The 16,787-nt window shown below is 42.2% G+C and overlaps 2 protein-coding genes and 1 long non-coding RNA gene across 4 annotated transcripts; 1 reads left to right on the top strand and 2 right to left on the bottom strand.

The window, feature by feature from the left end:
• Positions 1 to 120: 120 nt before the first annotated feature.
• LOC139539691 (mitochondrial import inner membrane translocase subunit Tim13) lies at positions 121 to 2,115 on the bottom strand. The gene is made up of 3 exons (XM_071342870.1): positions 1,815 to 2,115; positions 1,314 to 1,382; positions 121 to 1,137 (listed from the first exon to the last, which is right to left on the bottom strand). The coding sequence occupies exons 1-3, from the start codon at positions 1,932 to 1,934 to the stop codon at positions 1,039 to 1,041; spliced, it is 288 nt and encodes a 95-aa protein (XP_071198971.1). The 5' UTR covers positions 1,935 to 2,115; the 3' UTR covers positions 121 to 1,038.
• Positions 2,116 to 9,152: 7,037 nt separating this feature from the next.
• On the bottom strand, positions 9,153 to 14,196 carry LOC139539689 (uncharacterized). Its single transcript, XR_011667977.1, has 4 exons — positions 13,881 to 14,196; positions 12,307 to 12,679; positions 10,588 to 10,811; positions 9,153 to 9,281 (listed from the first exon to the last, which is right to left on the bottom strand). It is a non-coding gene; the product is annotated as an uncharacterized lncRNA (long non-coding RNA).
• larp6b (La ribonucleoprotein 6, translational regulator b) lies at positions 14,129 to 16,712 on the top strand. 2 transcript variants are annotated; one of them, XM_071342863.1, is made up of 4 exons: positions 14,129 to 14,562; positions 14,702 to 14,826; positions 15,070 to 15,286; positions 15,412 to 16,712. In XM_071342863.1, the coding sequence occupies exons 1-4, from the start codon at positions 14,518 to 14,520 to the stop codon at positions 16,522 to 16,524; spliced, it is 1,500 nt and encodes a 499-aa protein (XP_071198964.1). In that variant the 5' UTR covers positions 14,129 to 14,517; the 3' UTR covers positions 16,525 to 16,712. The 2 variants fall into 2 exon arrangements, with proteins under 2 accessions (XP_071198964.1, XP_071198962.1); XM_071342861.1 differs by having other exon boundaries at positions 14,367 to 14,562; positions 14,730 to 14,826.
• Positions 16,713 to 16,787: the final 75 nt, after the last annotated feature.

The following is a 16,787-nucleotide window of genomic DNA, read 5'->3' as shown; positions in this document are numbered from 1 at the left end:
ATGTGCACAGCTATAGCAGATTCTTGTCAGGAAGTCTTGCATGAAAGCATCTTTACGTGACTAAATCTACATAGCTTCTAGAAGCTGTTCAGGCACTATATGAAATATGAGCCACACTGGTTCCTCAAGCAACAGAGCATTTATTCATTTTCAAAGGACAAAAACAGCAATTTGACAAATTTCATCTGGATTTATTTAGTTCTGACAAGTGAAAAAGGCCATTCCAGTCAGTCACAAACACCTCAGTTCTCTGAGCACCACCCACCATTCAGCATTCACAGGCCATTTCTTTTTACTTCTCTACACAAGTCAAAGGGCTGAATGAAGTGGAGCTGTTCCCAGAAATCTGACAAACCAAGCACACAAAGCCAGCTGGGTTCAACACAAAGTCTGCACCACAGCAGACCTTGTTAAAACAGACCCACTACTGTGGTGGGAAGATAGAGTGACAACTGGAACGAAAGTCTTGACAATACTGTTTTGTTCTCAACACGTATTCTGATATAGGATTCTTTGGCTTGGCCGGGTTCACAGTTATGAAAACAAAAACTTGTTCCTCAATTCTTCCCCATGAGAGAAACTAGGTTTACAGAGGAAAGTGGTGGTAAAATAAACCTTACCTAACCTCTTCAGGGAACTGTTTCACCCACACAAACACATAGCCACAGCCTGTGACAAACTGAAGAATGGGTACCTGGCACTGAATTTAACAGGACAGTTACAGAGAGTAGACTAGTTTAGAGAATGATTGAAAAGTGACATTATAATTACAGAAAATCTTTCATGAAAATGAATTCATGACTCTTGTAATAAAAATAAACATATAAGATATCCATTTGTTAAACTATCCTTTAGTGAAAGGAGAATGTCCACAAGTATTATGGCTGCTTTTCACAAGATCTGCAAACCAAACCGGTCCATGAGGTGTTGTCACAGAAGTTTGTGTGTCATCGTGCCAGCCTCAGCCACTACCATTAACACCTTCCCTGGCATATGTTTTGGCTTTGCTAAGGTGTGGCTGGCAGAGTAGGTTAATGTTCATATACGAGCCCTTTCCCTCTGTAGTCTGGAATTGTAGGCACGGGACACAGTATTCCATGCATCCATATATCGATCCATGCACATAGCGATGCATTTCTGCAATAAACAAAAAAATCTGTCAGCATTACCACTGCATAATATTTGCATTTTATGATGTCCAACATACCAGATGTCTCAAATGACAATTCACTGACTCAAGTTAGGGGTCACAAATCAACCACTTCCCATCCATATCCCGTTATTATAATCTGCAAATAAATCCACTGGCATACCTGTTCAGAGTTATCCAACGTGCCTCCTGGTTTGCCTATGCATTTCTTGAAGCATTTGTCTGTCATCCTCTACAACAAAGGAGAAAGATAAGATTTAACCCACCATCACTCACCTCAGGCTCCACGACCTGACAGGCAATTTAACTAACGTTACATTGAGAGCAGTCCTGGCCTACAGACCAAATATGCCGTTTGTAGTTAACTATATGCATGTAATAAAATATTTACATGGCTTTCTAACAAACAGCATTCATTCATTCATTCGACAGGCTAAGGTAGCTAGTTAGCTAACTAACGTTGGCCAGCTTGTAGCTATAAGGACTATTGTATTCGTAGCTTACTAACTAGTTGTATGGTGGTAGTAACTTATTGCTTTCACATGAGCTTTTTCAACTTGCTACTCAACAATTAGTTAACCAGTCAGCTAGCGGTCCGGTGTCTAACTTTACCTGTATACAATGAATGCAGTTGACTACCTAGTTAGCTAGTATAGCAAATTACCTGCAAGAGCTCTTGCGCATTAGCCACCGCAATCTGGACCTTCACTTGCTCCATGATTGTCCCAGTGTCCATTTTACCGGACCCAGCACCTGATGAAAAGTCGGAACCAAATCCGTCCATAACGAATTGTGATAGCTAATATTAACTTTAAGAAATTAAACTGTAGCTACCTAACTACACGTGTAGCTCTTGCAACCACTTCGACAAATTGCCCTTGAAACAAGATATTCGATCACGTGACTTCCTGTAATTGTGATTCCAACATGGGAGATGTAGTTTTCAGTTTCCTAGCCAGTTCATTTCACTAAGGGTCTGTTTCACAGACAGGGCTTAGATTAAGCCAGGAGCAGGAGTAGCACTTAATGTGTACAGTCGTGGCCAAATTTGAGAATGACACAAATATGAATTTTTACAAAGTCTGCTGCCTCAGTGTCTTAAGATATTTTTGTCAGATGTTACTATGGAATACTGAAGTATAATTATAAGCATTTCGTAAGTGTCAAAGGCTTTTATTGACAATTACATGAAGTTGATGCAAAGAGTCAATATTTGCAGTGTTGATCCTTCTTTTTCAAGACCTCTGCAATCCGCCCTGGCATGCTGTCAATTAACTTCTGGGCCACATCCTGACTGATGGCAGCCCATTCTTGCATAATCAATGCTTGTAGTTTGGCAGAATTTGTGTGTTTTTGTGTGTCCACCCGCCTCTTGAGGATTTACCACAAATTCTCAATGGGATTAAGGTCTGGGGAGTTTCCTGGCCATGGACCCAAAATATTGATGTTTTGTTCCCCAAGCCACTTATCAATTTTGCCTTATGGCAAGGTGCTCCATCATGCTGGAAAAGGCATTGTTCGTCACCAAACTGTTCCTGGATGGTTGGGAGAAGTTGCTCTCGGAGGTTGTGTTGGTACCATTCTTTAATCATGGCTGTGTTCTTAGGCAAAATTGTGAGTGAGCCCACTTCCTTGGCTGAGAAACAACCCCACATGAATGGTCTCAGGATGCTTTACTGTTGACATGACACAGGACTGATGGTAGCGCTCACCTTGTCTTCTCCGGACAAGCTTTTTTCCGGATGCCCCAAACAATCGGAAAGGGGATTCAGAGAAAATGACTTTACCCCAGTCCTAAGCAGTCTTTTGCAGAATATCAGTCTGTCCCTGATGTTTTTCCTGGAGAGAAGTGGCTTCTTTGCGGCCCTTAACACCAGGCTATCCTCCAAAAGTCTTCGCCTCACTGTGCGTGCAGATGCACTCACACCTGCCTGCTGCCATTCCTGAGCAAGCTCTGTACTGGTGGTGCCCCGAGCCCACAGCTGAATCAACTTTAGGAGACGGTCCTGGCACTTGCTGGACTTTCTTGGGCGCCCTGAAGCCTTCTTCACAACAATTGAACCGCTCTACTTGAAGTTCTTGATGATCCGATAAATGGTTGATTTAGGTGCAATCTTACTGGCAGCAATATCCTTGCCTGTGAAGCCCTTTTTGTGCAAAGCAATGATGATGGCACATGTTTCCTTGCAGGTAACCATGGTTGACAGAGTAAGAACAATGATTCCAAGCACCACCCTCCTTTTGAAGCTTCCAGTCGGTTATTCAAACTCAGTCAGCATGACAGAGTGATCTCCAGCCTTGTCCTCATCAACACTCACACCTGTGTTAACGAGAGAATCACTGACATGATGTCAGCTGGTCCTTTTGTGGCAGGGCTGAAATGCAGTGGAAATGTTTTTGGGGGATTCAGTTCATTTGCATGGCAAAGAGGGACTTTGCAATTCAACTGATCACTTTTCATAACATTCCGGAGTATATGCAAATTGCCATCATACAAACTGAGGCAGCAGACTTTGTGAAAATTAATATTTGTGTCATTCTCAACTTTTGGCCACGACTGTACTAGTTAAACTACGACATTTAAGTAGTTTTCATGAACGTGGCTTACATTTGCTTTAGTTAGTAGGAGACTATTGAGTGGGCTTCAGTCCAAACACTTAAAAAGACACACCCTCGTTCACTTACCCTCCTCGCCTTATGCCCTTGGGGGAATCCCAGTCGCCATCATAAAGCGCACACAAGCTACCGGTAGTTGAAAACACAATCATCACGGGATCAACGGGTGACGAATTTCCGGCCAAGGATGGCCCATTTAAAAATCTTTCCTTCCTCCCTCGCCCTGCAAGTGTATACTCGTCAGACGTCATCAGAAGTGTCCACTTAATTTCAGGGCTGAGGGGATTGGGTGTGTGTGTCTTTAAGTTTTTGGACCGCAAGCCCTGGAGTAAGGGTAAATGAGAACACCTGTGTTAAGCCTGATTAGGTTAAGTCTGAGCACATGCTGTTGGTCTAATGGTGCTCATAAAAACCCGAAATGGAATAGAAAACATGGTGTGAATCTTGAGACAAAAATTATTTGTGAGTCAAACCATCCAGTTATTGAAAGTAAAAACCATACTACTGCTACTGAGCAAAAGAAAGAGTGGTTGGGCTGCAATTTGAAGTGAATTCAATAAATTTGTAACCACAAGAAGAGTACAACTTCACGTGAGATATCTTCATTATTATAAGTATTTCACATTTCTCTTTCATATTTGTGACATCACTTATATTGAATGATATCTGCCTTTTTAGACTCTGTGGAAGAACCTTAAACTGGCTTTAAAAAGAGAATGCCGAGATCAGAAGAGAGCGATCTACTGGTGGTGGACCACCAAAAATAAGACAAGACTGATGAATTGAGTGACTTGCTGTCTGGAATAATAGAGCACCAGCAACCTCTGGATGGTATACCAGATGATGACCATTTGGACATTTCAGATGAAGAACTGAGCACAAATGGTACATATACCAAAAAAAGTAAATTGGTTACTTCCTTTTGTAAATATATTCCACTGTCTGTGTCAATCTTTACTCTTCTTTCATTCTAAGGACCATATGAGTTTATTTGTGCTTCTAACAGTGTTCTTTTTTCAGAGGAAAGGAATGTGAACAGGTTGGACGAGCGAGTGCACAGTGAGTGTGTACCCTCTACATCTGCTATAGCATCCCTGAGAGAAGATGCTGCCACCACCTTTCAGCAGAGAACAAAAAAGATGACCATGACCAAAAGTTAGCCAGAGAATTTCATGAGCATAAAATTTAATATCTGAAGGAAGAACATGAAATAGAAATTAGAATTCTACAGGTTGAATTGGATATGAAGTTGGAAGAGAGAAATATGATTAAAAAAAGATAGTGATGAGACAATTGTGATAACCAGCCATGGTGAACAATATATGTAAAACATTTAAATGTTGTCATTTGGATATTCATGAGTATTTTAATCACCACAAACTACATTTTAAACCAGCCTTGCTTTAGTCACTTAATTTTGCTGCACACTATTTGAATTTTGTACAGAACAAACATTATCAAAGCAAAAATTAGCCATAATGAATACATTCCATATTTAAATGCATCTCATCTAGTTGAAGTGCTGCAATGTGAAAGCATCTCTGTATGCAAGTCCTCGTTGGTCATTGCCTGCTGCTTCAGGTAGATGTGCAGCAATGATCACCTTGCAGCATCTTCTTGGCTTGAAACAAAGTGTATTGCGTAAACACTGGAATCGATTTTTCCATACTCCAAACATACGCTCGACCATCCCTCTCGTGCGGGTATGAGCTTGGTTGTATCTTTGCTGCTCAGCTGTTGTGGGATTTATGTATGGAGTGAATAAAAAGTTACTCTGACCATATCCACTGTCACCAATTAGTAGTCCACTTTGTTGTTCTCTCTGAAACTGAGCACACAATGAAGAGTTGAAAAATCCTTGAATCGTGAGTTGCACCTTTCCAGTGGGCAACAATGTTTGAAAACTCAAAATTAGGAGTTTCTTACGGTTCCTGTACACTTGATGGGAATATGACATCCATCTATACAGCCAATCACTCCTGAAAAGTGCCCATATTCATAGAATTGCACTTTATAGTTGGCTTGGCCAGCAGCATCAGGAAACTTGATGTAAAAGACCTCTCAGTTCACAAATGGCCCTGTTTCACAATGAAAGTTTCCAGATGCCAAAAACCTTGGAGAGAATTGGGTAAAGGCGTTCCTCTTTGAGATAGAGAGGAAAGTCTAGGCTCAAGCAAAGATATCTCCAATGCATTTTCTTTGTACATACGAAAGCGGTCTCAAAGCTATTTCATCAAAGTAGTTTAATGGATTACTCCTATCCACAAGTACTCATCTGGCTGGCCTCTGTAGTGCATGTTGGTCTTCATTTAGATATTCCAACTAGTCCATGCTCTCTCACAAACAGTACTAAGCAGAGGTTAAACCTGCCTCTTTGAAGGATTAATTTAAGCTTCAATATAGTCCTAGAGTAGCTCTAATCCTCCCTCTTGCAATCGACTTTGTTTAATCCAGAACAAGATAAATCTAAGACTATTTTAAGATAAAGCGACTTGTACAGACTAGAGTTAAGATAGCACAAAACAGGCATTTTACTCATGGAGTAGGCTTAAGCGTTGTCTGTGAAACCGGCCCTAAAAGTTGTATATCAAGTGCAAACATTTTGTCTTGATTCATTCATTGAAATAAAAACCTTTAACATAATCTGCCTGAATTGTGTTTTAGTCCATCTTAACGTTTTTGGGACATATGAGTGTGTGGTGTGCTATATTCCAACACATACACTACCGTTCAAAAGTTTGGGGTCACTTAGAAATGTCCTTGTTTTTGAAAGAAAAGCAGACATTGGCTGTGAAGTTAAGTTGTTTTGTAGTATATAGCATATGTATCTGTCTTGTATTCCAAGTAACGTTTACAAGCATGTAAATATTTTTATATTTTTCCATTTGTTTTCTGGTAAATATTTGAAGCTTGCTCGAATTGGCTGTAAATGTATACATTTGCACATTAAATGTATTCATTGCAAGTAAAATGTTCAATTGACTGAAATTGACTGTTCAGTTGCCCAGTTACAGACTTACTGGTCCTTAACCCTTTCTCCCTAGTCATTAATCTTTTGTGTCCAATTCCAAATCAAATTTTAGGCCAAGGTTGGTATGGATTTGGACATTGGTTTCTAGTTAGTGTTTGCATATCTGGAGGTTCTAGATTTGTGTGTGTAATATGGCAGAAGTGTCCTGGAGTCCATTACACAGCAGGGTTGAGTCAGCATCATATTGCTACACCTATCCAAGCCCCATCAGGTCAAGCACTACAAAGATAGAGTAGGGGGTTAAAAATCCTTCTCTCGGCCTGTACCTTGACATGGTGAGAGGGCTTCCAACTAACCCAGGCCCATGTTATTGAAACCCTGACTGAGATTGGTTGCCTGTCGAGGACAAGTGACAAGAAGAACCAGCCACAGCACCTGATCTCTTTCTCTCCTCCCAACTGACACAGAGATTTGAAGGAGCAGAAGACTTACAAGGCAAGCATACGTTGTTGCCAAGGGGCCCAACTTCCTGTGACATGCCGATTCCTATTATTAATTGAAGCCATTTGGGATCTGCAGTAATGGTGCCATCAACGTGTTCAAGAAAAATACTCTGGCTCAATGCATACAACACCAGGAGCGACCCAAAAGTTATTGGTGGCTATTTCCTTGATACGGTTGGGGAAGTGGGGGGCTGTGCCCGCATTGTAGGAGCAGAAATGGGGACGGAGAACAGTCGTGTCTGGGACATGCAACGGTACCTACGACAGAATGATGATGCCATTGGGGGTGAGAGAAGCTTCTTATACGGTCGATCCACCAGCAATCAGAGAATCGAAAGCTGGTGGGGGTTTCTGCCTAAAGTGTGTTGAATTTTGGCTTGAGCACCTCCATAGACTGAAAGATTCAGGTGATTTCGACAGACCTTATGCTGTTCTGCTTCCTGGGCTTGGTACAGTTACCTGCCACACTGTACTGCATTTGCCTATAAACGTTCTTCTTCCTTGTCCATGTACCTCACCAATACTGCAATTACAAGCATATTTTGTAGTGTTTCCGAAAACAAGGACAGAATGTAACTCTTAATAATATGTTTTATTTCCCTATGATTTCCCATATCTAATTGTAATTGAATTGCATGCTGTTAGGAGCAGACAAGCGTCCAACTTCAATCAATAGACCCCCCCCCAGTGTATCAGTCATATATGCCAATCAGTGTATTCTCTATGGCCTGTAGCGGAAACCAAAAGATTTGGAGCAGTAGTTGCAATAATCTTTACGTGTATTCACTATTTTACAATTCTAAAGTTCAGTGGAATGGGAACAATGTCATTGGAAACATAGTAGTCTCTCTCCTATGAGGCCTTCCACATGCCAACACACTAGCAATGCCAATCCCAACGAGCCACAGGTTTTGAATTTTGTCATGAGCTCTGAGTTGTTGCCCCTGGTGCCCCTTTAATTTATTTATTTTTAGGATGTATGTATTGCTATGCGTTACTTCGCCATTGGAGCTAGAAACAATCTTTTTTCTGCACCTGCGATAACATTTGCAATTATGTGTACACAACCATTAAAATTATATTTTTTTGCGTTGCTGTCCAGTAACTGGTGGTGCTGAAATCTCAGAGGTATCGCTCCTATGTTTATTTGGCGCTGATTTGTGCCACTGTTCATGGTCCTGAATCAATACGTGTCTGCTGTTTTAATGGGCACATCTTGGAGTTCATGGGGCTTCTCCCATGGCAGGCCACTAAGCCTAATACACAAACTTCTGAGCCCCAAATTCGACAAGGGCTTTGAAAAACATGTAGGATAGGCTACTGGTAGTCCCAAATTATGGTAAAATACCTATATTTTTCCTTATTTTGGCACTTGTAGGGCTTGTTATGTTCATGATACCTTAATAACAACAACAATATTTCCACCTCTACAGGATGAATTGGACGCTACAAAGAAGACCTGGAACACCTGATCCACCCCTCAAAGAATGAGAATGTCCCCCCATTTTCGGCCTGATGTCACGTACACAGTTCCAGAGTGGTGTGTCACAAGAGGACATAACCAGCTGTGAGGACCATCGTGTCCACCGTCATGACATAGCTTGTGGTGAGGATGTGTATACCTTGTGCTACTACATCATGGCAGAGAACAATCTAGCTGTTCCTGCAGATGCATACATGACCCTTGACCTCTACCTCACACTAAGGGAAGAGCTGTTAGTACTTTTAAACCCCTTAGATTCCATGGTGGTATGCTTGACTGAGACTGTAGGCCTATTTCATTCTCCCTCTACCACTCATAAATATACTAGGTATTTACCAGTCATATTATTTGAGAATCAATGGATAGGAATTGTGCCTTTTAGTAACAGTATACTTTTAAATTTTCAGACAAAATATAAGCAATGTTGACTTTTGTTATCAATGATCCTTTTATTTCATGAACATGTAAACACATGAACAAACTTTGGACTCAAACACATGGAGTTTTTACAGAGTAGGCTACTCCTGAGTGGGGCGAATGCGCACTGAGGAACCGCGGCTGTAAAAAAAAAAATGAAAAAAAGAAAGTATGCTAATTATTGGTAGTTGTTGTTTGGCAAACATAGATGAGTCTCTTCTTTCAGATGGTCTATAAAAATCTAAACATCTGGGCTGTATGCAATTTGAAATTATGATTTGAAAAAAAGTTACATTTTTGTTAAGAAAACTAAAACAGAAGATGTGTCACGATCGTCTTCTTGTGAGAGATTGGACCAAGGCGCAGCGTGTGCAAAATACATCTCTTTATTGTGGAGGAGAGAAAAACACGAAAACGAACACTATACACAAACTAACAAAAAACAACAAACGACCGTGAAGCTAAATAACGTAAGTGCACAGACAAGCAACAAACGTTCAACATAGACAATTACCCACAAACACATGATGCCCATGGCTGCCTTAAATATGGCTCCCAATTAGAGACAATAAACCACAGCTGTCTCTAATTGAGAACCAATCCAGGCAGCCATCGACATACAAACACCTAGACAAGACATTTCCCCATTAAACCTACAAACCCCTAGACAACCCAAAACACATACTTCCCCATGTCACACCCTGACCTAACTAAAATAATAATGAAAACAAAGATAACTAAGGCCAGGGTGTGACAAGATGCTCCATGTAGACCGAAATTACACACTGATCTTCAGCCTTTTCAGTCACAATCGATAATAGTCACCCATCAGAGTATTCTCAATTTAATATATTTATTATTATTATTATTATTATTGTGTGAAATAGTTTTGATATTGTTTAGGTGTACTTTTGATGGACAATCAACTTGTTGGATGAAGGGGCAGGGAGGAAAAAACATACTCCCAAAAACTGCTTATAACAAATTCTGCCTTAATTTTGCCGGACCCCAGGAAAAGTAGCTGCTGTCTTGGGGATCCATAATAAATACAAATGCTTGTGTTTTGTGATTTAGAAATTGTAACAATGTCAGTGTGTTTTAAAGAAAAGTCAAGGATGGGGACAATGGCACTGTGTACAGCATGTGTGTGTTCTTCAGCAGTCTTGTGGGCTTCTTCCAAAGTTACTCTTAGTTTCAACACAAGGACATGTGCGCCAGTTGAAGAAAGTAAGACAGGGTAAAACACAACATTGTGAATGTAGTTGTTTAATGTGTTGTCAACATAATTGGGTCAGGTAGCCTGGTGGAACAAGACAGATACATTTATACCGCTCCCCTCTAACGCAACTTTCATCCTCCCTGGTAACTTTTGACAATTCAACTACTAATGCTACATGATTGATTTGAGAAAGTTCATTGTGTGTGTGTGAGAAAATGTCTCACTTACATTTAAATGATGTCCATCACCCACACTTTGGAATCCAGGACCTGGGTGAATTCCTCTGGCATCTCAAGGTATGATGTGTAGGTGTTGGGGGATCTCCAAAACACATCCGCAGGTGTGTGATTGGGGCTTCTCACAAAGTCACTCTTGGGCTCAACAAAGTAGACGTGAATGGCTGAAGACACAAGGACATCTGCACCTGTATAAAGACACAAGGACATCTGCACCTGTATAAGAAGGTAAGACAGAACAGAGAAACAGTAAATTACATTTGCATTTAACCTCCATAGAAGCAATATCAAACAAAACACACGCTAGGTGGTGGGCTACTTAATTATCATTGTTCAACAATCTGAGAAATTGCTTTAGGCAGTTTGTTGAGCAGTTATGGATGTACTTCTTTAAAAAGTCCATGATCGTTTGTTCCCTCTTGATTAAGGTATCGTGTTTAACAGCTGCAGCAACTCTTGCATGTTGGTGTGAGGCTCCCGAGAACCTAGTCAAAACCCCCAAGATGCAGTTGCAACCTTTTCAGTACGCTGTTCCAGCACTCAGCAATGTAGGCAGGATATGATTTCTTTGTGGGTGACTTCAAGTAGCATCTTCTGCCAGTTCATCTCATTGATCAGAATCTTGACATCATGTGCTCCCAGCAACTGACGAGCAATCTTGGATTGACTGCTTGACGATTACCTTTTCCTCACTTGGTATAGACTCCAAAAATGTTGCCAAGAAGTCTTCAGATTTGATCTGTTCTCCAAGGCAGTGTTGCAGAAATGGCTTGGCCAATGCTAAAGGGAAGTAGCCTACCATGTTATAGCCAAGGATCATCACTTTTGCAACAATTTCCCACGAGTCCATCATGTCATGGGAATTTTCATGGTCCCACTTGTGCACTTCCTCATGAATGTTTCCCAGTATTCACTTAAGGCGTCTCTCAGCACTCCACAATGGGCCTCACCTTTCTCTGTCGTGCCATTGGGTAGAATAATTTCTCTCTCTAAAATGGTGTCTTCTTCAGAAACACTCCCATCTTGAATGGCAGCATTCAGGTCTTGGAACACATTTCCTCTACGAATTCTGATTCTGGGTATCCTTTGCGGGGTGGGGATAGGCCTCGGCGTTGAAAATAACATAACGTCAATTGGAAGCGCATCATCAAGCAAAGCATTCATCATCTAGAAAAGCATATCCCACTTGAATTTCTTTGTCCATTGATATTGATACACCCAGTATTTTGTCACTCAAACCTGATATTTCAACCATTGGTTGTGAGGGGGTATCAAGAGCCTCCTGTCTGTTGTAGCAGATGCAAATGTTTTTGTGAGTGGAGGGAGTGGTAAGCTTGAAGGCCGATGGGATTGTCCTCTGTGTCAATTTCCTCTGATTCCCGGCTTTCTTTGCGGCGAATGGTAATGTCCCCTGTGCTGATTTCCTCCAATTCCAGGCTTTCGTCGTCAGATGAGAAAACATTGGCGATTCTGTTGTACTTAGTTCTGTTATTCTTCTCTGTAGAGATAGAGGCAGCTGCCTTGAGACTTTCATCTGCCGCATAGTTGTTTTTGTTTGTTGCTGGATATAGTCTTAAAATGTTTCAAACTTTTCGTTCGTATTGTTCGACCAATGTAGTAGATGGGTCTAGGTCTTCCTCAGTAAAGTCTTGCATGGTGAGACATGCCATAGTTTGCTTTTTCTATTTGGAAAGAAAAGTGCCTTACTTACCTCCAACAGCTCTGCCATTGTAACCATCTTTGCTGCCTTTAATTGTCTTGTCTCACCACCTTTCTTTATCTGTGACTTGGCAGAATGAGTTGACACCAACTTGTTCCAGCCATACAATTTGGAAAGTACATTCTGTTTTCTAATCGTTGGCATTTCCAAAGTTTTGCTGACTTCTCATTACTTTTCTTTCAGTGTTTAAAATGTTCTATATCCCTCTCTGCAGCTTTGGATACACTTGATCCCTGGAGAGCGGCCACTTCTCTTTTGCAGAGCGGCCACTTCTCTTTTGCAGTACTGCCTTAAGATCACCAAATCTGGGCACGTATTGTGTGAGTTGAGCATCCGTTATGCCCTCGACGGCACTGCAGTCAATCTGAAAACAAAGGAGGAAAATAGTTACAGCTTTGAGCAAGTAACTTTATTTGATGGATGGTTATAGTGGATGGATGAATAAATGAAGATGTAATAGATAGATAGCTCAATTAAAGCAAGAATCCATAACTGAAATAATAAAAAGCTGAGGAATGGGCCTGGAGAAATGTAACCACTCAAATTCATACACAGAGCTATGGATGCAAGGACTGACCATCCATGATATCAAAGTTAAAACAAGCTTATATTTTGGGTTCTGATAGGATGCGACAGTTGAACTAAGCTCATGAGGCATTTCTAAGTTATATTCTTAAAGAATCAATATATCTCTCATTAATCTATAAGTCAAAAAATGGATGTCACAAACACAGCGGTGTGAGAGACAAACTGTGCCCCAACTATCCCACTGCCCACAAACAGGATAATTATATACATCTGGCTAGGCAGCAGCACTGTCCTTTCAGCACCACTGAGTTGATCTGCTATACCAGGGTTTCCCGAACTCGGTCCTGAGGCCCCCCCTGAGTGCACATTTTGGTTTTTGCCCTAGCACTTCACAGCTGATTCAAATAATCAAAGCATGATGAGTTTAATATTTTAATCAGCTGTGTAGTACTAGGGCAAAAAACAAAAACGTGCACCCAGGGGGGAACCCAGGACCGAGTTTGGGAAACCTGCCCTATACTTGTCCAATGAGCGGAGGCAAAGCACTGTCCATTCAGCATTACTGAATGTCGGCTGCTGTCTCAACTCCCCATGGCTAGAACTTCTTGTAGCCTACTTCCTAATTTCGCCATTGTTTGGTTGAGTTTGCTTTGTTTGTCATGCATGTGTTGCAGTCAGTTGCGGTGTGGTGCATACATTGGATTTATGAATGTATGAGTCAAACTGTATGTGTAGTCGGCTTGACAGAAATGGTAGCAGAAGGTGAATGTTGAACTGTTGTTGCATACATATCCAGATGATGCTGCGCAATGATGCTGTCAGTGTGTTCGAAGCGTCACCTTCTGCTACCATTTCTGTCAAGCCGCATACGTTTGATAAATCCAATTTATGCACCACATCAAACGCAATGCTGTAAGGCAAACGCAGCGTTCAATTGGAATTGAATGTAATTGTGGTGTACCAAAATGCAATAACTCTGTCGGTGTGACCGAACCGTTACTGTCAGCTAGCTACATAAGCAATTATAAATCGTTTACCTGTTTTAATTGATCTCAGACTATGGTTCCATCAGCAGCATAATTTCTGGCAAAGGGGTGCAGACACAATGAATGGAAAAACACGCATATTCCGAGGATTATTAAAATTGAGGGAATTAAAAACCTGAGGGAATTAATACAAAATATGAGGGAACTGATAAAAAAATATATAATTGCAATGGATGAAAAAAACATCTGAGGGAATGGATAAAAAAACAAACAACAACAACCAAGGAAGGGGTTAGTATGGCAGTTTTTTTCTCTCCACAATGACGCCTAAGGGGCTCCATACCAATTAGATCAGCTTTGAAAAAGAACTGATGTAATTGGTCAAAAGACCAAATCTCGGGAAAAAAATATCAGAATTGGGCTGCCTGTCTAAACAGTGACACAGATAAAGTACCGTGAACAACACTTATATGAAGATTCGATTTAGGACTGAATGTGTGGCCTTCAAAAACAAGGGAAAACTGCTCACACAACGGTATAAGCAATGGTAGTGTAGAATACCAAATGTAAACACCTGATTTTCCTTGATTGCATCCATCAAACATGTCATTATCCAATGGTCAAGTTCTCTCAATTGTGACGTAAGGGCCACCAGAAATGAGAATTTCTAAAAATATTCCATGTCAACATGTGCGGTGGAGACTGGGGAAACGTCGGGCACAGAGGATATCAGGTAGGCTAATTTAAAGTCAATACTTTTGCTTTGTAACTTCAGGTAATGGTTACATATAAAGTAAACTACGAACATGCTCAACACACATACATGTAGGCTACAAATCATCTGAGTTTATCGATATAAAAATTCGTTTCAGTCTCACAACATGTCTTCACCAACTGCAGACGTCTTCCGATGTGGCTTGCAAATGTATCAGCTGTCCCCAGATTCAAAGCGGCTTGGGTCATACACGGAGGACAGAACATATGATAGTTTGGATGGGTAAGAGCCCATGTTACAGATTACTGTAATATCTGATAATCAATTTAAATGTGTCATGTTTTAAAATGAATTGTTCAGACTTACAGGGACCAGCTTGGTCATTATAAAAACATGATCAGAAATATAGGCTTATTTTCTTGTTCAAGTGTAGTATGTGCATTCAACACCTCATTCGAGGTTTACTCAATGTCAAAATACACAATGTTTATCAACTTTTGAATGTTGATATCAATGGTTCTGCAGAAGCTCCACAGAGTTGACTGATGTGTTTGAAGAAGAGGACTGTATTCAGGATGAAGGCTGGAGTACCCCTGTTGCAGACCTGAAACAGAAAATTGCAGCTCGGCTAGAAAACTATCTTACCAATGAGAGCCTGTCTGAAGATGCCTTTTTACTGAAACATGTTCAGAGGAACAAGAAGGGCTACGTCAGTGTGAAGTTACTAACTTCATTCAAAAAGGTAGGATTTATAGATTACTTTGTTATTGAAAACTACCCTGTTCACTGCTTTGGCCTGCACTGACATGTCTTTTGGTAACAAGTATAACCTTTGAACATTACTAACCTAAACATTCTGTGTCGTAGATCAGGGAGCTCACACGTGACTGGCGAACCACTCTGGCTGCAGCTCGCACCACGCAGCAGTTGGAAGTCAACGAGGAGGGAACCAAGGTGCGACGGCGGGACCCAGTGCCCGACTGGCTACTGTGTGTCCCCACCAGCAAGCTGCTGCTGGCCTGGAACCTCCTGGGAGGAGAGGACAACGATGAGGAGAGCGTAGCCCCGGGGGTGGAGCAGCAGGGCCTGATGGAGACAGCCATGAGACTATTTGGCTGCCACGGCACCATCACGTCCCTCCGCATCCTGCGCCCAGGGAAGGAGATCCCTGCCGAGCTCAAGAGGTATGCAAAGAAACACATGGAGCTGGGGCGTAAGGTGTGTGCCGTGGTGGAGTATGAGTACCTGGAGGGGGCACGGAGGGCCTTTGAGGCCCTGCAGGCTGAGGAGCAGCTACAGGGGAACAGGGCGGTACGCGTGGTACTCCTAGGCAGCAGGGGCACCAGGAAACCAAGGGGCAGCCAGGACCGCACAGAGGAAGAGTCTGAGGACGGCATCGAGAATATGTGCTCGAGGAAGCCCAACCGCAAGGGCAGGCGCTACCCGGGCTACTCCCTGGAGGACTCTGCCCTCTACAGCTCGTCTGAGTCTGACTTCGCCCCCGCCTCGCTCAGGCCCAACCGCAGGGTCACACGACCTCAGGCTCTGTACGGCAGCCCCCTGGCCATCCCCCGGGTGTCCTCCTTCCGCTCAGACCCCTACAAGAACCCAGTTTGTAGCCCTGTGGGGAGCCCCCTCCTGCCCCGCAAGCTGTTCCCCAGTGGCCACACTCCGTCCCCGCTGGCCGCTCCAGAGATCAGCAGCAGCCCTGTATCCAGTGGCAATGGAAGCTTTGGCAGCAGGAGCAAGTGCTCCGGGGACTATTCCCAGGAAAGTTTGGGATTTGTGGGGAGTCCCTGGGTCCAGCGTCGGAAGACTGCCGCCCAGGCATTTTTTCCTGACAAAGGTGGGCCCCTCTCGCCTGGCCTGCCCAAGAGGCCACTGGGCGTGGTGGATGTTCTGCGCCAGCCGCTTGGCCCTGATGGCACTAAAGGCTTCTACAACTGCATTGGCAGGGGGAAGCTGGTAGTGCAGCAATGATTAAGCCTTGCCAAATTTACCTCTGCCCAAAGCAAGGAATGATTTGATCTTAATGTAACCACCATAGTGTCCACAATTACTTTTGATTGTCTCAATGTTTATCGAAATGAAATGGGAGGGGTCACGATGGTCAAACTTATGAAAATGTTATTTTGTATTGATTAATAAAGATTACGATGTACTTTCAACAGTTCTTTGTTATTTCCCTTTATGCCCAGTATGGACAAAAAAAAATTCAGAATATGCAATGATATCTCAGTACA

Source organism: Salvelinus alpinus, chromosome 15 (genome assembly GCF_045679555.1).
Source record: "Salvelinus alpinus chromosome 15, SLU_Salpinus.1, whole genome shotgun sequence".
Lineage (NCBI taxonomy): Eukaryota > Metazoa > Chordata > Actinopteri > Salmoniformes > Salmonidae > Salvelinus > Salvelinus alpinus.
This window is presented reverse-complemented; position numbering and strand designations above follow the sequence as displayed.